General features: G+C 53.3%; 1 protein-coding gene across 1 annotated transcript in view; it reads left to right on the forward strand.

The window, feature by feature from the left end:
* Positions 1 to 26,653, forward strand: part of lpgat1 (lysophosphatidylglycerol acyltransferase 1) — a 39,071-nt gene that overhangs the window by 3,898 nt on the left and 8,520 nt on the right. Inside the window, exons 3-6 of the mRNA XM_084484108.1 lie at positions 3,850 to 3,968; positions 7,188 to 7,283; positions 11,397 to 11,676; positions 16,743 to 16,869. Coding sequence (XP_084340234.1) covers positions 3,850 to 3,968; positions 7,188 to 7,283; positions 11,397 to 11,676; positions 16,743 to 16,869 — 622 coding nt within the window. The remainder of the gene's footprint in view (positions 1 to 3,849; positions 3,969 to 7,187; positions 7,284 to 11,396; positions 11,677 to 16,742; positions 16,870 to 26,653) is intronic.

Genomic DNA, 26,653 nt, shown 5'->3' on the forward strand with positions numbered 1-26,653 from the left:
CCTAGTAGTACTATATATTAGTGGTATTCCGTGGCTGGAGAAGTGATTGTAACACCTTGACAAACTTGTATAAAAAATATTTACATTTCTCTGTGCCTTGGGCTATGCTACCTCCATAACTACTTATTGTTAGGAGAAACTCCCTTCCCTGTGAACTGTGGTTAGCCTGCAGGGAATCTGTAGAATGTGTTCCTTGCTATTCAAAAGAATGCAAGGTGTTTGGTCGTATATCAATGCTGAAAACAATATCTGTAGTACCGCTGTAGCATGCATCGGCCGGAGAAGAGGGTCGACACGAGCCTAAAAAGGGAGGTTGAAAAGAAGTCAAGGTCATTGCTTCACCATTTAGCTGACCTTCCCTTACTGGATTAGACACTGTTGCTGGCTGTCCTGCTGGCTAACTGTGTCATCTCCCAAAGACAATCTCCCTAATGTATCCTCTCTGGCAGCTGACCCTTCTCTTTCCCGTCCATATTGCCCCTGTTCCAATGCTATGGACTTTGGCATGATGATGATGATGATGATTTGGGGGCTCCTTGTAAAAATGACATTGTCTTCATTACCCCACACACACACACACACACACACACACACACACACACACACACACACACACACACACACACACACACACACACACACACACACACACACACACACACACACAGAGGAGTGACAGATGGGATGTCTCCTGTTGAGGTGTATTCTAGGATACCCCGATGCTCTGGGCGACTGATCTCTGTCCGTCCAGAGGCCTTGAGCTGGCTAAGTGGTTTACCTTTTTTAGGTTTTGAGCAGAAAGTGTAGGTGTAGACTGTAGAGAATGGCTCACGGATTACTAGGTGTTCCCAAAACAGGATCGGAGAGCGCTGCCTCCGAGGGGTGTTTATTTAAAACTGATGATCCCACAACATGTCTCGCTGTCGGTGCTTTTTTGAACGTGGGATAAGGCAGCAGCCAAGTAAAGCACATACAGTACATGTGTCCTGAGGCTGACAGCCCGGGTCATGTTCAAACCATGCTGCAGCTGGGAAATTATATAGGCTCCATTTGCGTTCGGGAATCATTTTGGGTTAGTGCTTGCTTGCTTGCTTTGCAGTATAAAAGGGAGCAGTCCTATTGTGCTGTGTTTACACCTTCACCTTGTGATGGTCGGTTGCTCTGTCTTCGCCCCTATCACCCCAGGAGCTCTCAGTGACATTACGCTTACTGGCCCACTTACACCCTGGGTCTGGAGCACCACCCCCTCTCCCTGCCTTACACTGTGGGTCTGGACCACCACCCCCTCCCCTGCTTTAAACCCTGGGTCTAGTGTAGACCACCACCCCCTCCCCTGCTTTACACCGTAGGTGAGACCACCGACCCCTCCTCAGGCATTAAGGCTGCTACACACTGGCCCAACCGTTATCTGAAACGTTTGGGGAGGCTCGGACGAGTTCGGGAACAAATCTGTTGGGTGTGTTGAGCTGTGTTGGAAGCTTTTCTTTTGGAACCGGGCGGACGGTGTCTGGCCCGAATCAAATTGCAAAGTCTGAGAGCGTTGGCGGTCTGAGGATTTGAGCCATACTCTGATTGGTTTTGCGCTAGTTGTGGCTAGGTGCTAGCGAACCAGCGCAGTGGGTGGGAGGGGCAAAAGTGACGATGGTAAACAAACCACTTCAACAGAGATGGCTCAGAGTTACAAACTACAACTACTTTGTCGTTGCATCGTATATTTTGGATATTTCTACATGTTTCTGAAAGCCATGGCTGCGTAGACCGCTTTGTATTTCTAATCCGATAATCGATGGTCTGCACTCCGTTCCGTCATTTCCGTCATCTTGTGCAACCGCAGAACGTACACGCCACTGTTGTTTCAATGAAACGCTCCTGCCTAACGGGTCAGATGAGAGGCTACAGAGTGGTTGGATGAAGGCAGTTGGCCGTTTAGCATCACAGAGAGGAAACCCCGCCAAGCAAGGCCCTTCCCCTCGGGGGGTTGGGGGAATCCAACGACTGAGATTACATCCCAGTCTAAACCCCCCCCCTTTAAACCACCCTCGCCTCCCCCGACCGCCTAAAGATTTGTATGCAAATGAATGGACAGGCGGTGAATAGCCAGCTATGTGCCCCCCCTCCCCCCTCCCCTCCCCCAGTTCTTCTGCTGTAGCTGATCGATACAACCGCAACTCCCTCACCTGGCAGGAACCTAGAATGAGTCTGAACTAGCGATCGACCGATATATTGGCCGATATTTGCGTTTTCTACGTGTATCGGCATCGGCCAATTTTTTAAATTTTATTTTATTTTTTTCCCCGTCATGATTTAATGGTTCAATAAATGTTCCCTTTTTAAATTGAGACTTGTAACATTTGTTATCATCATTGTGTCATTTCTATGATGTCAATTGAGGGAGCAAAAGCAGCATCAGCTCCAAATACCGGCTCAAGAAATTCGTCATCGGTCATCGGTTAAGGCTGATGGAAAAAAAATCAGTATCTGCATCGGCCCTAAAAAATCCATATGGGTGGACCCCTGGTCTGAAGCACGGTGACGGGCGACCGGCGAGGCCCTGTCCTCCCCTGGCTCGTGTCCAGGTGTATCGGCTGCGTACGGAGACGGAGAGCGGTCCCACCTGGCGCCGAACAAGCGTCTCCAGTAACCTTGTGATCGTGTTTCGCGTCAACATGTAAATAAGAATGTGGCGTTCAACACCTTTGGCCGTCCGCCGGACATGGAGCCATGTGGCCTTCGACACGTGACCTCTTACTATTTAAAAGCCGTGGATGGAGTTAAGCATCCACTCAGGCGGCACTCGGTGCAGTTTTTTCCATGACAATAGAGTGTGAACGACCACTAGTGTTAGAAATGGGGATGCAGCTTTTGTGGATCTTAATGCGACTTGACTGCTAAATGGGAATCCCCATAGGCTCATACAAGCTGTAGTATACTGCATACAAGCTGAGGTTTACTGCATGCAAACTGTAGTTTACTGCAAACAAGCCGAGGTTTACTGGATACAAGTGGTAGTTTACTGCATACAAAATAGGCTTGTAGGATGCATTACGTTTGGCGTGGTAGTTCAGTGTATAAAATAAAGCAATAGGGTAACAGCAGTCAACTTTTCCATCAGTTCTGTTCTTTGACTTTTTGCGACTCTGAAGTAGCCAACTCTAAAGACACAAGGTGACTGGGTGTCCTCATGAGAGGGGAACCACCAGGAAGGTGGCTGCTTATGGGAGCAGCCTCGCAGAGATGCTTTGGGAGGTAAATGTTGTGGCTTCACTGTATAGCTGTGGGGAGTTGTGTGACTGAATGCTAATACACCCCACTCCACTGCTCTGGTGATTCCTGCCGTGTTTAACCATGACCAATAACGTGCAGTTCTTCTAACACGAGCCTCTCGCACTCAAGGCTTTATGTCTGAACGGCTTGGCATCTTTTCAGTTCAGGCTTCGTTTATACTCCCAAAAATAGCTGAATTCCACCCTAATCGAGGGAGGATGACAGCTTTCCAAAGTGTAACTAGAAGTCCTGTTTCTGTTGTGTTCAGAGCTCGCCCGGCCCTGCCTGTGGGTTAACGTGTAACGACCTGCCAGCATTGTTCAAACAGTGGTTTTGCTCCGCTAATATTTGTGTTACGTGTCTATTAGGACTTCAGCTAGTGAGTGTAAAACCATCAACCTCCCAACGCTAGGCCAACGCAAGGGCTTTTGTTGAATCTGGATCAGTTTGACTAAAACTCCCAATCAATATGGCCCACCTGTGACCCGACTTTGACGTTGACCTGACATGCTCTATCTCTTGAAACGTAACGTGACCCCACAGTGACCCCTCACGTTCTCTTCTCCCCCCTCCTCCCCCCTGCAGTGACGGAGTGGGGCGACGACGTGAGGCCCCTCTCGGAGGACGAAGCCATGGTCATCGTGAACCACCAGGCCACGGGGGACGTGTGCACGCTCATGATGTGCCTGCAGGACAAGGGCACGGTAAGGAGAGGCCGCAGCGCCACCCCGTCACGCACAGCTCCACCCCGTCACCCACAGCACCGCCCCCCCCACACCTCCACCCCGTCACCCACAGCTCCACCCCGTCACCCACACCTCCACCCCGTCACCCACAGCTCCACCCCGTCACCCACAGCTCCACCCCGTCACCCACGCCTCCACCCCGTCACCCACGCCTCCACCCCGTCACCCACAGCTCCACCCCGTCACCCACAGCTCCACCCCGTCACCCACGCCTCCACCCCGTCACCCACGCCTCCACCCCGTCACCCACAGCTCCACCCCGTCACCCACAGCTCCACCCCGTCACCCACGCCTCCACCCCGTCACCCACAGCTCCACTCCCCCCACACCTCCACCCCGTCACCCACAGCTCCACCCCGTCACCCACAGCTCCACCCCGTCACCCACAGCTCCACCCCGTCACCCACAGCTCCACCCCGTCACCCACAGCTCCACTCCCCCCACACCTCCACCCCGTCACCCACAGCTCCACCCCGTCACCCACAGCACCACCCCGTCACCCACACCTCCACCCCGTCACCCACACCTCCACCCCGTCACCCACAGCTCCACCCCGTCACCCACAGCTCCACCCCGTCACCCACACCTCCACCCCGTCACCCACACCTCCACCCCGTCACCCACAGCTCCACCCCGTCACCCACAGCTCCACCCCGTCACCCACACCTCCACCCCCCCCACAGCACCACCCCGTCACCCACAGCTCCACCCCGTCACCCACAGCACCGCTCCCCCCACGCCTCCACCCCGTCACCCGCAGCACCGCTCCCCCCACGCCTCCACCCCGTCACCCACAGCACCGCTCCCCCCACGCCTCCACCCCGTCACCCACAGCACCGCTCCCCCCACGCCTCCACCCCGTCACCCACAGCACCGCTCCCCCCACGCCTCCACCCCGTCACCCGCAGCACCGCTCCCCCCACGCCTCCACCCAATGCGGAACTTAGGCCTGGGCAATAAAACAATAAATGATCGTATCGTGCAGCTGGGTTTGTTACACAAACACGACTCCATACTTATTTACAATATTTGAGTGTTTTTCGTTGTTGTATCGACATTGGAGTATTTATCAATGAAGAACAGACGAAGGTCATATTAAGTGTTGAACAGAAGTGTTTAAATCCAGCATGGTGTTTTAGGTCATTACAGTTATCAATAGTGATCAATAGTGATCAATATGATCAAGCTATATGGTGATATGTCTGTCAGCCGTATGGCTCAGGCCTAATGAAACGGCCCCTCTGCTCCCCTCGGACGCGGCCCGCGCCTCTTGGTGAAGGCAGACTCCGTCGCCACTACTTCCCACTGCTGATTTCAGAGCTGTTGTTTTAGCTTAATCAAATCAAGTGGAGGCCGGACACTTAAAAGAAACAAGAGGTGTGCAGGCCCAAAGGGTGGTGGCCTTCAATATGGTGCACTGTCTGACCCTTGACCCCCCTGAAAGGATCAGGGACGGGGCAGCAGACCGTTGAACCCATGTGACCATCGATGGTAGCTGCTGGAATATCAAATGGCTGACATTTGTTTATGAATGAACTTTAGAGTGAAGTCAAAATATATGGTAGAGTTCAGGTTCTATATATTATATTTGATGCAATTGGTTGCAGAGGATTCTGAGGATTGAGATATAACATGTTGGTATTGGGTTAGAAATGGATACATTTGCATGTGAAATTTGAGTTTGGGTATCAAAGAGTGTGTGTGTGTTTTGGTTAGAGGAAGTGTGGTGGTATTGTAAATCTTACGACCTGGGTAGCGTAAAAATTGTTATCAAATGAGGGCAGGGCATTTTTTGTGAGGTAGTAAATTACAAAGTTACATGAGCATGCAATTGCAAGGTGGCAACATGATGCATTAATCTGCAAGATAACTGTTCCTGTCTGCTTCCTGTGCCGTCTGATGACTGCAGCTCACTCCGAGACCTCCTTAATGCCCAAACTAATCCTGAAGACTCGGATTAGAACCGGTCTCAAATATCGCAATTTAAAGTGTTTGTTTGCTATCTTTCGACTTCACTGTCACAAATACAGGCATCTGGTTTAGCATGGAAATGACAGCTTAGCAGTTCAATGATGGTAGGAAAGGCAGTCTTGGGTGTGGTTTATCGTTCTCAATTTATGGGACCATCTTAATCAATAAGGGGGTTTTGTGGCTCACTTGAGGCGTGAGCATGTTTAAATTTGCTGCCCTTGAATTTGTTGTCAGTTTGTTGTAGTTGGAAATCGATTGGATCTAAATATAATGAATCCATCTGGCAGTCCGTAGCTGTATTGAAGGGGGGACAAGATGATTATTCAAACAAAAACACAAGCACAAAATGTCAATCTCTTCAGCAGGAGAACTGAAATGATATATCTCCCTGCTACAACAAGCTGCTCCCCACACTGTAACCCAACCTCTTGCTTCGGCCTGGGACACTGAGCCAGGCGGTGGGGAGCAGTGTCCCTGCAAAGGGCCTAGGATCGTATGGCCATGGGAGGTGGGGGCAGGGGGGGCCCCCCCAAAACGTGACACACAAACGTGGGGACATGATGACCCCTTCAACCACTGCCTCCGTGGTGCTGATTCTCCTCCTGGCACCGGAGCACACATTACCCGAGAGGTCCGCCACTGCGGCCCCAGCACAGAGCTGGGGAGGTGGAGGGCAGGCCTGGGCGATATGGCTGAAAGACATATCACGATATAACTTCATATTGATCGCTTCTATGACCTAAGAGGACTAGGAATTACCATGCTGGATTTAAACACTTCTGTTCAACACTTAATATGACCTTCCACTGTTCTCCATTGATAAATACTCCAATGTCGATACAACAACGAAAAACACTCAAATGTTGTAAATAAGTATGGAGTCGTGTTTGTGTAACAAACCCAGCTGCTAGATTCAGAGGTCCAGTCTCTTATCGATATACATATTGAACATGTTTTATATTGATTATTGATCAATAGTCTATCACAATACAATCATTTATTGTTTTATCGCCCAGGCCTAGTGGAGATTGAGACTGCATGGTGCTTGCTAAAGGGTGGGGGGGGGAGCAACGCTGGCCACAAAATGGTTTCTCCCTGCGCTGTGACAGGGATAAGGATGATACGGGAGGCTGGAGGAGAGCGGTGGTGCTCTGGAGACGTGTGTGCTGTGTGTTTTGATGATGTGTTGTTGTTGTATCCTATCAGGTGGTCAGGAAGATGATGTGGTTGATGGACCATGTGTTCAAGTACACCAACTTTGGTCTGGTGTCCCTCATACACGGAGACTTCTTCATCAGACAGGTAAGATCGCCGTGGCTGTTCATGTGAACGGTCGCAAAATAAACCAGTGGACAGTAGGGCTTTTTATTCGATATTCGAATATTCATTTGAATATGACGTGACATATCCGTATTCGAATATATATAATCGAACCGGTTTTTAAAATGCCATGTTGTGTAGCGCATTTTTTACAGTCTATGATTAGACCGTTTGGTTTTGACTTTTTATTTTATTGTTTGCCATCTCATCCATTCGCGGGCGCTCCAATCAAGCATAATATATTATAAGAATAATATATCCTGACTTCGAAAATGGATAACGCACGGAGCAGCCAGCCTGAGCGGTAAATTACGACCCCAAGTCATCCCCGCTGTCAGCAACACGCTGCATTGGTGGAGAGACACGGGCTGCAACAAATACATTGACGCGCAAATCCCTGTGTGTGCCAGACACGTCTGTGCGCTCCCAACGTGTACACCGTGAATAAAAAGAGAGCCGCACTTGATCCTGATCAAGTTGATAGACTGGTGTTTCTAGCAAAAAACATTAAGAAATGAATTTCTTGCAGATAGGCTATATGCCTTAGTACCGCTGCTGCTGTCTCCTGTTTAAGTTGTCACGTCATTGTTTGCGCTGTGCAGTTCCGATTCCGGAACTGCACTATGCATATCACATAGCCTAATTTTGTGATATGCATAGTGGCACTTGATAAGTTGATATACTGTTTCAAACAAACAGGATATGACCTTAGTCCTGTTTATGTCTTCTACATTTGTGATTGAATCTCCTTTACGGGGGGGGGGGGGGGGGCTCGTAGATATTCGAATATGTTGCTCGATATTCAACGTTCAAACTTGGTATTTTCTCAAAAGTGACAGCCCTAATGGGCGGCTTTCGGAAAGCGGACCTTCCTAATTTACAAGAGCTGCTGGGCGGGCGGGGTTTTCCCCGAACGCAGCATACTTCTATTTTTAAACTCCTCGTTTCGGTTGAATCAGGGATGGGGGGGGGGGGGCGCCCGGGGGTTCCAGGTCAGAGGTCATCGGCTGGCTCCAGCGGTGGAAGCCGGTGCGCGCGTGTCCTCTGAGCGTGTGCGTGGATGATGGCCTCCGTCGAGGGACAGTAGCTCAGTGTTTCCCCCGCCAGAGCCCCGTGGCGCCGGCTGACCTTTGCTTTGTAGGGGCAGCTGGGGCCGCGCTGCCCGCTGTGTGACCGGCAGCCCGCCGCTGATGTGAAGGAAGGGAGGAGGCCACGCCTCCCAGCAAGCCCCGCCCCTTCAACGGCCGGCTGCCGGTCAGCCAGCGGGCAGCTGTGTGACCGGCGTCGAGCATCTGGATGTCTTGCAGGGGAGAAGAGGGGCGTGCCTCTTTCGGGGGCTGGTTTCGTTCAGAGACATCGTTGAACTCTGGAGGCTCGGGAGAAATGTGAGAAATGGTTGTTATTGTAATAAAAGTAAACATGGATTCTTTATCAGTGAAACATTCATTTCCTGATCTGAGGTGGGCTGCACATTTACGTCAACAAATATAAAAAATACTCTATGGCAAAAAAAAGATCGTCCAATCTAAAAGGATTGCTTGCGTAATGCTCGCAATAAAAGCTGTTGTTCTGATAAACTAAACAAACTGAATCAAACATGGGCTCAGTCTCCAAACCTTCCAGTAAGTGGGTTCAAATCCAATGCTTTACTGATAACAATGCAAGGTTTTGGTTCACTTCCAGATTCTCAGCTCAATATGAACAGTCCTCAACCAAAACAGGAAGGTTGTAAGTCCTGCACTAGGCCCAGCAGGACCCCAGAGACCTCCTGAATCTCCCCTCGGGATAAATAAAGTTTATCTCTCTCTCTCTCTCTCTCTCTCTCTCTCTCTCTCTCTCTCTCTCTCTCTCTCTCTCTCTCTCTCTCTCTCTCTCTCTCTCTGTCGAGGCAGACAGAGCAGGCTGTCCCCACCCCTCTGTGGACAGTCCTACACTACGAAGCATCACTAGTAGGGGTCGACCGATATGGACCGATTTTTTTTTTCATCAGCCTTAACCGATGACCGATACGGGCTGCCGATTTTCTTGAGCCGATATTTGCAGCCGATACTGCTTTTGCTCCCTCAATTTACATCATAGAAATGACACAATGATGATAACAAATGTTACAAGTCTCAAATATCGTCCGGCCGATATATCGGTCGATCACTAATCTCTAGAGACTACATTTATGTATGCACAAAGAATAGGACTGGTGGTTCATAAGATGGTGTGTGTGTGTGTGTGGTAGGTATTCATTCAGACTATTATCTGGATGTATCAAGGCGGATCATTTAATTTCACGAGGAGTACACACTGTAGATCGTGGCAGACGTCCAGCCACACGCGGCCTGAGAGAGCTCCTCATGCATGTGAAGGTCGACCCCTTGCGTTGTGTGCACAGCGGCGGCACAGAGAGGGAGCAGGGCGGCCGCCAGACTCTCTGGATGACCTCGGAGCAGGGACTGAATGCTCTCGGAGCACCAAATTCAACTTTAAAATTGACGTTGTTTATGACTTACTTCTGAGCCTGCTCAGTGGACCCTGATCGCTTTCAACGAGGTTTCAAGCGCTAATTGCAGGGCAAATACTCTTTTACATCCTTAACTGCCTGGGGACACTCCGCCCTTTCCCAGCCCATAAATTGTCAATATGCACACAGAACAATGTATGCATTGTCCGCCTCGCAGGCAAACGGCGTTGGTCGCCATGGGAAATGACCCCAAGGTGAAGCAAAGTACAGTTTGCACACGTGTCCCTCAACACAAGGATCATTCACAGGTAGAGTTAACAATGGTGATTTGATCTGCTTAGCCAATGGTCACCCCACACTATATGCCCTGGTCTGAAGAGCTTTAGTTTTAGTTTTTAGATTTAGATACTGAAAATCACCATTATTTCCTATTTTTTGTTACCCTAGAAATCCAGTTCTCGCGTGAGCACAATTTAAATTTGCTCAGCGAGTCACTTTGGGAACGAGCAACATACTCACTCCCCGATTCCCCTGGCCCAGAACATTAACCAATCACATCGGTGTATCTGATATAGGCGGGCCAAAAGCGTTGCTGTTTTACCGGCCGGATACGGCATGAGTCTCTATTGGTTAGCTCCGCTGGTCTGGATACGTCACCCCTTGTATTCTTCTGATTGGTCATAGTGTTATCCAATTGCGTGCAGTGATATTTTCAAATGCATGCTTGGTGCCACCCCTCGAGTTGGGCCGTTTTCATCACTCGTTGCCAGACCCTACAGCTTTCTAGATGTGGGTCTGGATTTTCAGGCAATTTTTTTGTTTAAAGTCTTTACCAGTCCCAACAATATAAAAGATTGTGCATGAACCTTCGTTCTAGTATAAATGAAGGTAGAAAACAACGTTTTGATCATGACTTGATCTCAAGTTTGACAGGGAGTGTCCCAGGCCAACTTGATTGACATCTACCTCGCCACGCTTCCTTCATGTAATCTTACTAAGAACACAAAGTTTAACATAACAAGTACAATTCTCAACATTGCGTTGGGTTATTTAAGACCCACTGGCTGAGCTTCAGTCCTGTCCACCTTCTCATTGTACATCCATGTACTAGGTTACTATTGAGAAGAGATTTTGCCAGGTCGCTTCCATTTCATTTTCTTTTGGTTTGCGTTGCTGAGTCTTTATCGTCTTGTGTAGCTGCCACAGACGTTGTAATCCTCGTCTTCACAGCCCAATTACAAGTCCATTCACGTGCACCTGTAGTTTAGTTTTGCTAATACTATTTGTCAAACGTTCGTGCTGCATGTATATAAGATGAAACTCTATGAATATACAAGATTCTTTATACCTGAAAACAAAAAGGTGTTGTTGCATTTTTTTCTGATCCCTGAGAAATTTAGCCAGGGATCAGAAAGCACCCAAAAGATTATTGTCAACGGTTTACATCGGAGCCCCTGGTCCATAAAAGGGGCGGACCCATATTAGTGTGATGAGTGACACTTGTGTTCGTCCCACAAGGTCACCTCTTTGAAAAGGGTCTAATGGTGCCAGGCCTTTTACGGTTACACTCAGAAATGGGTTGGTTTGGTTCATTGTATATGTCTATCATGAAGGGTGAATGAATGTGCTCTCTGTGCTTCCAGGGTAAAGCCCACCGGGACAAGCAGCTGATCTACCTGAAGGACCACCTGGACAGGTACTACCACAGCCGCGACCGGAAGTGGGTAGTGCTGTTCCCCGAGGGGGGCTTCCTGCGCAAACGGCGGGAAACCAGCCAGGCGTTCGCCAAGAAGAACTCGCTGCCCCACCTGACCCACGTCACCCTGCCGCGGCTCGGCGCCACCCAGGTCATCCTGCGGACCCTGTGTGCCCCGCAGGAGAACGGCAGCGTGAGCAGCGAGAGCGGGCCGCCCAGCCAGTCAGGTAACGCAAACACGCAGACGCACATACGCACATACATCATCATCATGGTCCTTATGGTCTCCAGGTGGAGGATGTGTGTCCTCCTCTTGGTCCTTATGGTCTCCAGGTGGAGGATGTGTGTCCTCCTCTTGGTCCTTATGGTCTCCAGGTGGAGGATGTGTGTCCTCCTCTTGGTCCTTATGGTCTCCAGGTGGAGGATGTGTGTCCTCCTCTTGGTCCTTATGGTCTTCAGGTGGAGGATGTGTGTCCTCCTCTTGGTCCTTATGGTCTCCAGGTGGAGGGTGTCCTCCTCTTGGTCCTTATGGTCTCCAGGTGGAGGATGTGTGTCCTCCTCTTGGTCCTTATGGTCTCCAGGTGGAGGATGTGTGTCCTCCTCTTGGTCCTCATGGTCTCCAGGTGGAGGATGTGTGTCCTCCTCTTGGTCCTCATGGTCTCCAGGTGGAGGATGTGTGTCCTCCTCTCGGTCCTTATGGTCTCCAGGTGGAGGGTGTGTGTCCTCCTCTTGGTCCTTATGGTCTCCAGGTGGAGGATGTGTGTCCTCCTCTTGGTCCTTATGGTCTCCAGGTGGAGGGTGTGTGTCCTCCTCTTGGTCCTTATGGTCTCCAGGTGGAGGGTGTGTGTCCTCCTCTTGGTCCTCATGGTCTCCAGGTGGAGGATGTGTGTCCTCCTCTTGGTCCTCATGGTCTCCAGGTGGAGGATGTGTGTCCTCCTCTTGGTCCTTATGGTCTCCAGGTGGAGGATGTGTGTCCTCCTCTTGGTCCTTATGGTCTTCAGGTGGAGTGTGTCCTCCTCTTGGTCCTTATGGTCTTCAGGTGGAGGGTGTGTGTCCTCCTCTTGGTCCTTATGGTCTTCAGGTGGAGTGTGTGTGTCCTCCTCTTGGTCCTTATGGTCTTCAGGTGGGCCAAGAGGCCCATCCTGGACCCGTGTGTTTTGGGGCAGAGTGGTCCTGGGCGGGCAGTGGTGATTGTGGGTTTGGGTGGAACCTTTTTGGTGGAAGCAATCTCCTTTCTGCGTCTGCGTTTGTCTTCTGCAGCACTATGGAGATCGACATTATACTGCGCAGCTCTATACACACGCACACATACACACACGCACACACACGCACACTCGTGCACACATACACATACACACACCTCTTCTGGCTCTGCTTCTATTTCAATCTCAATTCTCTCTCTCTCTCGCTCTCGCTCTCTCTCCTCTCTTTCCCACAATGCACCTGGTGTCTTTTGGGGGCGGCGGACCCCTCGTTGTTCCTGCTAGCGAGGCTCGGCGTCTTCGATCATTAGCGGTTTAATTGGAGAGAAGGAAAATAACCCCGTAGGAACGCTGTGTAAAAACGCACAGGGGGCCAGAGAGTGCAGGTGGAGGAAGTCACCGCCACAAGCTTCTGAAAGTCACTCGTTTTTATTAGGAATCGAAAGGGACTAGAACGGACTGCCTTTGATTTGGCCCGTCCTTCACAAATGTCGTTATTTCGACATAGGAGCGCTATTTTAAACAGGAAGCTGCAATCATTGTTTGTGTAGTGATAAGCATGTTCCCTGTGCACCGTTTCCCTGCACCTCGGCTGACATCAACCAGGAAGAGTGCGGAGACAAAGAAGCCTCTGTCTTCTCTCGGACGCTATAGGGATTTGTTTGTGCTTTTCACAAACTGAATCGAGCACTTGAGTGGAACTTGAATCAGTGTGACGAGTAAGGCCTGTCCTTTGTGATATTGTTAGAACCCACCGGGACGATGGCCAAAACATGATTATGCTCATTAACGGTCCTCATCATGCTCTGGCCCATCGTGCGTTGCATGTGCACAGTCATGGGGGAGGATTCATCTCCCTCCACAACCACAATGTTTATCTTTTACTGGCAGTCAGCTGAGGTCCTCTCCCCCCCCCCCCCTGGCACACACGCACACACGCTCCTCTCTGTAACCCGCTCTGACCCCCGTTCCCCCGGGCTCAGCCCATACAAAGCACGGCCCGGCGTTGTAGCCGGCGTCGTATCAGATGCACTCCCCACGCTCGTCCCCGTTCACCCGACATGTGGAGCCGTCCGTGTAGCGTCCCGCTCTGCGTCGAGGCCCCCCCCCCCCCCCCCCCCCCCGCCCTCCGGGAGCGGATTTCCTTCCCTGAAATAATTGACCGGGCGACGCCACGACAGCCAGCTAGCCGCAGACAGACGGGAACGTCTCCCCGGATGTCCGAGACCGCTCTGCTTTCCGTTGTCAAACCCCCCCCCCCCCCCCCCCCGCGCTCATCGACTCTGGCAGCTGCATGCTGTCTTTGTTTCAGGGTTTTTTTTTCCAGAATTCTCGACGCATTGAATTCTCTCTTTCTTCAGTTGGTCCACGCTCCCTCTTCCTCGCTCTTTCTGTCTTTTCTTATATCACGATTTTGAATAATCGGTTATTGAATTTGTACGGGATGACGTTGCACCCATGCTCTCGTCTCTACTTGGCCGTGTGTGCGTGTGTGTGTGTGTGCGTGCGTGCGTGTGTGTGTGCGTGTGTGTGTCCCTCACCGGGTGCTTTATGTCGTCTGCGCCGGCCCTGAGCCGAGCGCCACACCTTCAGAGCGGGGCAGCGTTAAATCACCGCTCCCCGTCACGCCGTCCTCTGTGAGGCCACAGCACTATGGGGGGGGGGGGGGGGGGGCTCCTGGATCCTGGATCCTGAGTGGCCATTTGTGGAGTCGTGGTCATTTCTTCTGCCTAGCTACCACTCCATAACGCAACCAATGAGGTCTGCAGACAGATTCTGCCGAGGTTACCAAGTTGTTAACCTTTTGCAAAGGTATATCATTTTTATTTTGTACGGTCCTTTTTCATGTCTGTGTGTTTTTCCCTCTCCAAAGAGGCGGGGGGGAGTTATGGCCGAAGTGCTAAACTTCCTATTGGCCCACGCATACGACAAACCTGCCTGCTGAGCTATTCACCCCAGAGTCCATTTTGTGCTGTGTTCAGAGCGACGTTAGCGCCTGGTCGGTGTGTGGCGGCTCCTGTCTGGGGCCGACGGGGGCCTGCTAACGCAGCTCTCTGTCCTCCGGGCTCAGCACTGCTAGGGAGGGGGGGAGGGGGGGAGGGGGGAGGTGTCCAGGGCAATAAGTATCCCTCAGCCTTGTAAAACAGAGACCAATGAGGTGTGTGTGTGTGTGTGTGTGTGTGTGTGGGGAGTCAGGAGCTGTGCTTCCGGTAGGGCAGACCGTGGCGTGTCTGTGTGTGTGTTTGTCAAGCATCTGCTGTTCTGCTCTTGCAGCCGTCGTCCTCCGCTCTGCGTGCCGGGATAGTCCCCTCCGCCACAGAGCGGAGGGAGGGACTCACTGCCGCAACACAATCCGCCCGTCTCACTAATGGCATTAAAATAAGAGCAGTGTCCCCTTTACCACCGTGCACTGTCTGCGCGCCTGGCTTATCAAAAGCATAGCTCTCTCTGTCTCTCTCCCTCGGAATCTCTCTCTCTCTCTCTCTCTCTCTCTCTCTCTCTCTCTCTCTCTCTCTCTCTCTCTTCCCCCCCCCCCCCCCCCCCCCCCCTTGGAAGCTCTGCAGAGGTGCCCAGATGCTGCTGACTCATTTGCAGACAATCGGGGCCATTCTGAGAGAACAGGGTTTCGATGTAGACCCTGTGTGCGTGGCGCCGTGTCAGCCACGCTGGTGCCATGTCCCCCCGTTGTCCTTTGCTGTGCTCTGTCTGTTTCACCGGGGCCCCCCCCCCCCGTTGACGGGCAGTAAACCGCTGATGATAAACCACTGCTACGTCAGTTATACAACAATCACAATAATGAAAGCAGTGTTGAAAGGTGCACTGTGGGTAAGGTTCAAGTGTCTGCAGCCGCTTCATGGCTCCAGGGATATCGACGTGAGCATTGTAAAACACGCCCCCCCCCCCTGCACGCGCACAGGCAGAGGACGCCGTCTCGTCACCGCGGCGACTAGACGAGGGCGTGTCCCCTTCCGCACACACGCCTACAGGTGCCGTGATTGGGGCCCTGCGCGGTCTGCTGATGTACGTAGCGTATTTGCTCGTGCCACCCTCAAGCTCTTGTTTTGTGTTTGCAGAGAAAACAAGAGAGCTGCACCTATTCCCCCGTCGGAAATGAGCTCAGCCCGCTGGTATCCCGGCAGTGTTTCGTCATTCAGGTGTGCCGTCGTACACACGGCCCTCCCCCCCCCCCCCCCCCGGCTGTCTGTTTAGACATCGTGTAACCCGAGCGGCGGCCCAAGGCCCTGGAGGTGTTCCCCCCCCCCCCCCCCCCCCCCCCCCTCGCGTCGCTGGTGTTTGGGCGTTCCGACTTGACTCTGCTGAAGCAGCCACGCCGTGCTCCCCTCAGCGCCCGGTGTGTAGTCCGTCTGGCGTTAGGACAGAAATAGCTTTCGTTTAAACTGACGGAGGCCTCTCCACGCGGCCGGGCCCCTCCGGTCAGGCTCCCTGGCGGCGTGGCGTCCTGTGCTGCGGGCGGTGTCAGCGCCGCCTCCTGCTATGGATTTGGATGATGAGTCAGAGGGCGGATCCTGATGACTCCCGGGGCCCCGGGTGCACTGGGGCGACAGGGACACTGCGCGTTACACACACCAACGAGCTGGTGTGTGGTTGGGCTCGACCAATAGGGACCCGTCGTTCCGGTCAGCGATCGGTCATTCAGTCTGAACCGATTTTCTTGAGCTGATATTTGGAGCCGATGCTACTTTTGCTCCTTCAATTGACATCATAGAAATGGCACAATGGTGATAACAAATGTTACAAGTCTCAATTTAAAAAAAGCGACATTTATAGAACTGTCTGTCTGTAAATCATGCCGGGAAATAATAAAATGTATCGGTCAATCACTAGTGTTTAGGCTGAAGGGGCCTTTATATAGGGCGGCACTTTGAGCTCAGGTTGTCTCAAATAAATAAATAAAGCCTGATGAATGTACTGATTTAATGATTTTATAACTCATCTTCTTATTCTGCCTAGCAGGAGACACCTATTCCAACATCCACTGGAAGTTTCTGTGTACATATTATCCAATGACAGATGCGCCTCCATAGTCTTGAATATCATTTGATGTGTTCTATGCTTCTCCCCCATCCCAGGGAATAAACGCAAGGGCTTACAGTGGGTGGTGGATGTGACTATAGCCTACCCCCAGGCCCGGCCCATGGACATTCAGACCTGGATCTTTGGCTACCGGCCTGCTACCGTCACACATGTGCACTACAGGTAGGTGGCGCTGGCCTTTGTTTTATTGTCCCGGTGCCATGGGAACCAGCGTGATTTCCTGCAGACCAAAGATTTCAAGATGGCACTTGTTTCGGGACTCTTTATTCTTATACACACGCACGCACGCACGCACGCACGCATGCACGCACACACACACACACACACACACACACACACACACACACACACAGAGACATCACACTACACATTGTCTCCTCTCGGGCTGTAACTGTGCTGTCGTTAAACAATGTGTGGCGAGGGACGCTGACATCTCTGCAGCCCCCCCCCCCCCCCGCCCCTCCTCCCATGATCCGGCTGACTCACAGCCCCCATAATCCTCCTCATTACCAGGCCGTCATAACCAGTCCACAGCGATATCCTTTAAGGAGAGGAATCATATTACCAGCGCGCCTCATCGCGGGCAGCGTAATAGAATTACAACCCGTTTAGCCAGCGAGCTTCCCTAAGCCTCGCTGCATGTGACTGGCCCGCGCTGCCCCGCGCGTGGGGGGACAGAGACGGCCCTTGATTCAATGACAGGTTTTATTTGGACGACTTTACTGTAGCTGATGATGGTGCATTTCATTTAGCCTCCGTGCCGTCAGTTAATTTGTCTTTCTTGTTTTATTTCTGGGGGCGGCGTTGTGTGTTATTCCATGGAAGAAGCAACGCTGAAATCCCCTCAGGAGCTCTACTATTGCTAGCTAATAGTTGGCTACAGGTCATCTGCTTATCTGCCAAGTTTTGTACGCCCCATTACGCAATTATTAGCCTCTCCTGTGGCATCTGCACAAAGCGCCATCAGTGTACTTGGCGTCCAGCCCGCGTGCGAGCCCTGTAATACACTCGCAATCACCGAGCGGCGACGTCCCACGCCCACAGGCCTGCCCACCCCCCATAAATAAGGAAGGCTTGGCGGCGGCCGCCCGAGGCGCGCGGGGCTGCGGGGGCTCTGAGCGGCGGGCGGCGTCAGGCGGCAGCCGTGACGCACCGCGGTGCTCCAGTACACGTCTTGACACGGACGCGTTCAAACAGACTTGGCCTCGCCAGGGAGAACGCCTCGTTGGCGCTCCGCCGCCGCCGCCGCAGTAAAAGGATTTCGCTTCACGCTAACTGATCCCAGAATCTGTTAGCGTTCAATGTAGACCGGCCTGGATAAAAAAAAAAGATTACGAGTCAAGAGATATAAAAATCTAAGTGCGACACTATTCCGTGTATTTATTAAATGTTCTTTATCGACGCCGTCAGGAAATAAGCTCCTTCCACTGGAAGTGCTTTAGTTTGTCTCAGTTCTCAGTTAATACATAATATATATCTTGATAGTTGGATTATCTCAGTAAGCCCAGCCTGAGGTAGGATGCTATCGGTGTTTGTGATCAGTGCTGGTCTAATGGTGTTCTCCTCCAGCTAGCGCGCTGATCTGATTCCCCTGTCCTGGCCTGCCCACAATAACCTTCATCCTTTCATTTAGATAAACGATGTAGCTAATTTAATAATAAATTCACTCTAATTCGATCTGCTATCTAACGTAATTAACGCACCTGAATTGTAATGGTAATCATGCTTTGCATTGTCACTCTCTATATTGGCGTTGGTTGGATACATGACACTGTATTTAGACGGTCACTTTCAGTACGTGGTGGAATAGTCCGAAACCAACCAAAGGGTTGTGTGTTGAACTCGTGTACCTGTTGCGGTGTAAGTCCTAAGTGACTGACAGGGATACATGCTCTGATTAACTGCTGGCTCCTGTGAGCGCCATCCGGTATTCACAGGAGCACGGAGGAGCAGCCCCACGGGCGCGGCCGCTACGCAGCAGGTCAGAGGACGGCCAGCAGGTGAGCGCTGTGCGATCTGCATAATGCAGCGCCGCAACAGGCTGGGGACAATGGATTGAATGAGTGTCTTAAAGGTGATTGATGAACTCTCAGTCTCTGCCCCCCCCCCCCACCCCAGAGAGTCTAGAACACCGAGGCTAATATCCTGAGGCCTCATTAAGTCTCTAATTATAGAGGCACGTAGACGAGCCAGTGCACCCCCAGACGGGACCCTCTCCCTGTGCCCCCGGACGCGTCCTCGAGGCCCGGTGCTGCCACTAGCGCTGGGGCCTGAGCCTCTGCTCACAGCGCAGTGGACCGCCGGGCAGTGTGGCCGTAGCCCCGCCCCGGGCCAGGTGGTCCCCAGGCCCCGAGGAGGGTGGAGGCGGGCTGTAGTGCAGCCCTGAGGAGGGTGGAGGCGGGCTGTAGTGCAGCCCTGAGGAGGGTGGAGGCGGGCTGTAGTGCAGCCCTGAGGAGGGTGGAGGCGGGCTGTAGTGCAGCCCTGAGGAGGGTGGAGGCGGGCTGTAGTGCAGCCCTGAGGAGGGTGGAGGCGGGGTGGAGCACAGCCCTGAGGAGGGTGGAGGCGGGGTGGAGCGCAGACTCCCGGCCCGTCGTTGGGGGCGGGGGGGGGGGTGAGATGTTTCCGGCGAGGCCCCGCCCCCCCGGGGAGAGTGTGTTGTGGTGTGTCATGTTGTGGTGCGCGGGCATTTGTTGTGCATTTGTTTATGTAAAGCAGGAGCGCCTGCACGGCCCAGCGGTGATGTCATGGGGGCCCCGCCCCCCTCGGCCTGGGGGGACTCTGCGTTTTCCCTCCCCTCTCCACACGTCCTGCTGGGGGGGGCGGGGGGGGGGGGGCATTAGGGGTTTAGCAGAGCTTTAGCACAGCTTCTTATGAGGCTGTGAAAGAGGCTTGTCTTGCAGTCTGGCCGGATGAGGAATGTTCTGGATGAGTCTGCGTTGAGATACCGCTTCTATTTCTATTGATAAAGATCTGAGAGGCTGGGGGATCTTGAGCTCTCTGTGACGGGCAGATGGAGGCGTGAGGGGGGCTTCATGGACACGGCAGGGGGCCAGTGGTCCGCCTGCTCAATGGGTTGAGATCCAACATTGGAAAAATATTGGCCGTGTGTGTGTGTGTGTGTGTGTGTGTGTGTGTGTGTGTGTGTGTGTGTGTGTGTGTGTGTGTGTGTGTGTGTGTGTGTGTGTGTGTGTGTGTGTTGCTGACGGCCAGCTTTCGGAGGACGTGTGAATGGGAGGGCTGGCCCCAAATCTCAGAATAACAGTAATGGTCCGTCAGCCACTTTGTATCTGGACGTGAGGAGCTGATCTGAAGGCTGGGGTACTGCTCGACACCTGCCGAGTGGTGTGAGGATCTGCAGCACCGGCAGCTGCTGCTGAAGGCGCTGGCGGTGTGGGAGCACTTTAATGGGGCGGTGATAACAATAATGTGTATTAAAGGGCGCTCCCCAGGCTCTGTCTTGATGTGCTCCCTCACCAGGAGTAAGGAGTTAGGGCGAGCCCGGTGTTAATAATGGCTGTGATCATGAATGGACTTAGCAAACATTCTAACGTTTACACTGTAGGAAAAGATATGAAAACGCTCCAATAATGGGCTGGTCACTTCATGAACATGAATAGAAACGGGTAGCCATGGTTTTTTTTCCCTTTCTTTTGATCAGGCATTCAAAACCGTGCCTGTGTGCTTTCCGTCTTTGCGTGCTTGTGAAATTGCATCAAAACTTTGTTTTGTGACGTAGTCTCAATCTATGGAAGTTCTTGAAACTTTTACACTTAAGCTCTGCCAAAAACTGAGGCTTACTCATCCGATGTGATTTTGCAGTTTGGCCTTTTTTTGTTAATCAAATTGTACATATATAATATAATCTTTTCTTTTACAAATTGAACCACTTTTGAAATGAAATGGAAAAAAAAACAGGGCAGGCTTGTTGACATTCAGGAAAAGATAGCGATAATCTGAAGCTTGAAATTGAGTATTGGGGCCAGTCCTAGTAGAATGCAATATGGTTGTGCCTGGTCACCACATGAAGGCTCCCCCCTCTGCATCCATCATGAACACGCACACGCACACGCACGCGAACACGCAAACGCACACGCGGCGCCACTGCATCACCGCCGTTTCCTCAAACCATTTAAGAGAGATGGATTGTCAAGGTCTCGCGTGGGCATGAAACGTGGTTAATCGTTATGTACCCAATAGACGTCGGTCAATAGACGGATCAATACCTCTTATCTCTCAGGAGTGGAGGGTCTGAGATTTGGAGTGTCAGCCTTTTCTTTTGTCTCCATTAACATTGCCGTAACCATGGCGACCACCTATTGGAAATCGCCGGCCGCCGTTCAGAGATATCGTTTACAATATCTCTTTTTATTCAGAGAGTGGACACAGAGCTCCGCCAAGTCTGCCCAAGCACACACGACACACACACCGTCATAAGACCTCGCACACAGGTCCAGGCACACAGGTGGGGCCCCCCAGCGCGGGGGGGGCCCCACCAGGCCCCGCCTCACCCAGAGGGCCCCGGAGGGCGGCGGTCAGCCTGGACGCCTGGACACGCCCCCCTCCACAGCACTGTGCCTGACCTTCGCTCTGTCACACGGCTCTCCCCACCACTACCAACGCCTTCACCGCCAACACCCCTATCGCCGTCTGTTGCTATCAGCAGCTCTGATAGCGCCATATGGCAGGCGGGGGGGGGGGGGGGGGGCACACCAGGGCGTGGGCACGTCATAAAGACACGCAGGTCAGATGGCTGCCCAACGCCGGCTGTGGGTCATCGCAGGATAAGATAAGATGCTTTTTTTTTTTTTTTTTATTAATCTCTCGCATATTTTTGCTTAAATGAATAGATTTTGGTTGAGAAATGATCCATCGTCTGGTCAAATGCTGCACTGCGACTGCCATGAATAGACCTCCCAATGAAAGAGGTGGCGGAGCTCCGAAGGCGGACAGAAGCTCCCTAGCGGTGGTCGGTGTCCCTCACGTCTCCCTGGAAGACCTCCAATTAAAGACAAAATGGCACAATTAACGCCACTCCCGCCGTCCATCAGCCTCCATCCTGATTGTAGATGGGGGAGTGTCGGGGGGGGGGGGGGGGGGGGGGGTGGGGGTCAGTCCCATTGCCCTCATGGTCATATCGACACACACACACACACACACACACACACACACACACACACACTGGGTTCATGCAATGGTTCATACATGATCAAATATATGGGGAACAGAGATGGACCCTCTTTTTACTTCAATTATTGCAATTAAACTGAGGCACCACAAGCCTTGTTTGTGTATTCCTGGTGCAGACCGCACACAGTCAGTTGAAGTGTGTGTGTGTGTGTGTGTGTGTGTGTGTGTGTGTGTGTGTGTGTGTGTGTGTGTGTGTGTGTGTGTGTGTGTGTGTGTGTGTGTGTGTGTGTGTGTGTGTGTGTGTGTGTGTGTGTTGCCATGACAAAGGCGATAATCAAGCCTGTATGAGGACCCTCGCATACAAATGAAGGCATCTCTGTCTCTTCTTCATTCAACTGGTCAGAGGTGGAGAAGCGAGGGCCCTTTAATCACCAGGATGTGACGTAGGGTCTCGGTTTGTTGTGGTTTGACCGCAGACAGCGCGGTGGTAGATCGGGCACAACGCATCACGATCATCTTAAATGTTGCTGCAGCGATGCATATATTCCGTTGCATCCACAACATCCGCATCAATCGCTGAAAGATTGGAGCATGAGTTACAGACAAATAGAAGAAACGACGAACAAGAAAGGCGTCGCGAAGAGAGCGTCTTTTTTGGCTTCATTTCACAAATGCAGTTGATTTCTGTGTTTAACTGAGAAAACGGAGTGGAAGGACGGGACCCTATAATGTTCAGCTAACTGTTGTCAATAATAATTGTTACGAGAGTAGAGTGTGTGTGTGTGTACGGGAATGGCTGTGTGTGTGTGGGTGTGTGTGTGTGTGTGTTTGAGTGGACGAGCGAGCGGTAGCGTGTGTCAGTTTAGTGAAGTAATAAACAAGTCCGGTTGTGTCTGTGCAAACGTGTACTGTAAAGTTAGTGAAACTAAGAATAAAGTACACAGCCTGTCCGACCATATTCAAACCTATAAGCAGACCCACTGCCGTTACCCCCGAGAGAACATCGGCCCTGGAGGGAACGTCTCCCCTGTGCTCCTCGACTACGGTCTGGGAGCCGACAGCAGGAAAGGTGTAACATAATAGTAAAAAAACATTTTCTATATACGCGTGCAGCTGTGAACTCATGTATTGTAATTTATTGTATGATGTTGTACTTGAGGGTTATGATAAGACCGATCATTTAGCGTTCACCACGAATGACTCTGAAAAGCAGTGCCACATTAAAATATGTTTTAAACCATTCAGCGAACAAAAGGCAACAGGCTGATTATCGATTAGGGTGCGGGTGCCACTCAAGGACATGCAGACGTAGACTGAAGCGTCATCAACACGCCCACTCAACTGGTGTGAAATGCCGACATCCTACTGCTCATTCACATATAAGGTAATTAACATTTCCTACGGAGAACATACTACCTCAGGGGTAGTCTTTTTTCAGGAGGTCCAACGTCAGGATATGTCATTCACATATACGGCCCGTCGGTAGAATAGCGGGAGAATAGACGGATGCACGTCCATATGTGAAAGCAGCTTTAGTGGGCAGATGAAGGCCTTCTGCTGCAGTACTGAAACGGGAAACATGCAGAGACTGTTAACCCGTCTGACTTTCTCTTATCAAGGCCTTAATGTAGCTCTGGTAACCACATGTAACCTGCTACCGTCTTAAGGTGAACGTCTTAAGCGGTCCAGTCCAGTCCATGCATGCATTCAGTAAGTGACATGGAGCCATGTCCCCCGGTGCAGGCCGTCAATCTGTACCAAGCACACAGAGACGCCATGTGCCTCCAGCGAGGATTCTGTCCACAGTAAGGCAAGGCAAGGCAACTTTATTTATATCGCACTTTTCATACACAAGGCAGACTGAAAGAGGAAGCGGTTGCGTACGGGGTCGTAGTGCCTCCCTGGGCCAGTGTCGGGGATTATCGACAGGAGGCTCCGCCCCCCCCCCCCCCTTCAGCTGTGGGCTGCCAGGGTGTCGGGTTCACCCCGGGTCCCGCTGCCAAGTGGGTGAGATTAAAAAATAAATAGAAAATAGCACGCGGCCACGCGGCAGCAATCTGGCGGCGGCCGTATGGGCGGCCGTATGGGCACCGTGGCGGTGGCCGCCACGGTGCCCTGCTACACCTACCCTCTTCACCTCCACCACCACCACCTCCACCACACCACCACCACCACGGTGCCCTGCTACACCTACCCTCTTCACCACCACCACCACCTCCACCACCACACCACCACCACACCACCACGGTGCCCTGCTACACCTACCCTCTTCACCTCCACCACCACCACCTCCACCACCACCACACCACCACCACCACGGTGCCCCCTACACCTACCCCCTTCACCACCACCACCTCCACCACCACCACCTCCACCACACCACCACACCACCACCACCACGGTGCCCTGCTACACCTACCCCCTTCACCTCCACCACCACCTCCACCACACCACCACCACCACGGTGCCCTGCTACACCTACCCTCTTCACCACCACCACCACCACCTCCACCACCACCACACCACCACCACCACCACCACGGTGCCCCCCTACACCTACCCTCTTCACCTCCACCACCCCCACCCCCACCACCACCTCCACCACGGTGCCCTGCTACACCTACCCTCTTCACCACCACCACCACCTCCACCACCACACCACCACCACCACCTCCACCACCACACCACCACCACCACCACCACGGTGCCCCCCTACACCTACCCCCTTCACCACCACCACCTCCACCACACCACCACCACGGTGCCCCCCTACACCTACCCCCTTCACCACCACCACCACCACCACCACCACCTCCACCACCACCTCCACCACCACGGTGCCCCCCTACACCTACCCCCTTCACCACCACCACCACCACCACCACCACCTCCACCACCACGGTGCCCCCCTACACCTACCCCCTTCACCACCACCACCACCACCACCACCTCCACCACCACCTCCACCACCACGGTGCCCTGCTACACCTACCCTCTTCACCTCCACCATCACCATCCCCCACCACCACCCCCTCCACCACCACGGTGCCCCCCTACACCTACCCTCTTCACCACCACCACCTCCACCACACCACCACCACGGTGCCCTGCTACACCTACCCTCTTCACCACCACCACCACCTCCACCACCACACCACCACCACACCACCACGGTGCCCTGCTACACCTACCCTCTTCACCTCCACCACCACCACCTCCACCACCACCACACCACCACCACCACGGTGCCCCCTACACCTACCCCCTTCACCTCCACCACCACCTCCACCACACCACCTCCACGGTGCCCCCCTACACCTACCCCCTTCACCACCACCACCTCCACCACCACCACCTCCACCACACCACCACACCACCACCACCACGGTGCCCTGCTACACCTACCCCCTTCACCACCACCACCACCTCCACCACACCACCACCACCACGGTGCCCTGCTACACCTACCCTCTTCACCACCACCACCACCACCTCCACCACCACCACACCACCACCACACCACCACCACCACCACCACCACGGTGCCCCCCTACACCTACCCTCTTCACCTCCACCACCCCCACCCCCACCACCACCACCACCACGGTGCCCCCCTACACCTACCCTCTTCACCTCCACCACCACCACCTCCACCACACCACCACCACCACGGTGCCCCCCTACACCTACCCCCTTCACCACCACCACCTCCACCACACCACCACCACGGTGCCCTGCTACACCTACCCTCTTCACCTCCACCACCACCTCCACCACCACCACCACGGTGCCCCCTACACCTACCCTCTTCACCACCACCACCACCTCCACCACCACCACCACGGTGCCCTGCTACACCTACCCTCTTCACCTCCACCACCACCACACCACCACCACCACGGTGCCCCCTACACCTACCCCCTTCACCTCCACCACCACCTCCACCACACCACCTCCACGGTGCCCCCCTACACCTACCCCCTTCACCACCACCACCACGGTGCCCTGCTACACCTACCCCCTTCACCACCACCACCACCTCCACCACACCACCACCACGGTGCCCCCCTACACCTACCCTCTTCACCTCCACCACCACCTCCACCACCACCTCCACCACGGTGCCCTGCTACACCTACCCCCTTCACCACCACCACCACCTCCACCACACCACCACCACCACGGTGCCCCCCTACACCTACCCTCTTCACCACCACCACCACCACCACACCACCACCACCACGGTGCCCCCCTACACCTACCCCCTTCACCACCACCACCTCCACCACACCACCACCACGGTGCCCCCCTACACCTACCCCCTTCACCACCACCACCACCACCACCACCACCACCTCCACCACCACCTCCACCACGGTGCCCTGCTACACCTACCCCCTTCACCACCACCACCACCTCCACCACACCACCACCACCACGGTGCCCCCCTACACCTACCCCCTTCACCACCACCACCTCCACCACACCACCACCACGGTGCCCCCCTACACCTACCCCCTTCACCACCACCACCACCACCACCACCACCTCCACCACCACCTCCACCACGGTGCCCTGCTACACCTACCCCCTTCACCACCACCACCACCTCCACCACACCACCACCACCACGGTGCCCCCCTACACCTACCCCCTTCACCACCACCACCTCCACCACACCACCACCACGGTGCCCCCCTACACCTACCCCCTTCACCACCACCACCACCACCTCCACCATCACCATCCCCCACCACCACCACCACCACGGTGCCCCCCTACACCTACCCCCTTCACCACCACCACCACGGTGCCCTGC

This window comes from Micromesistius poutassou (assembly GCF_964030765.1).
Source record: "Micromesistius poutassou genome assembly, chromosome: 19".
NCBI classification, from domain to species: domain Eukaryota; kingdom Metazoa; phylum Chordata; class Actinopteri; order Gadiformes; family Gadidae; genus Micromesistius; species Micromesistius poutassou.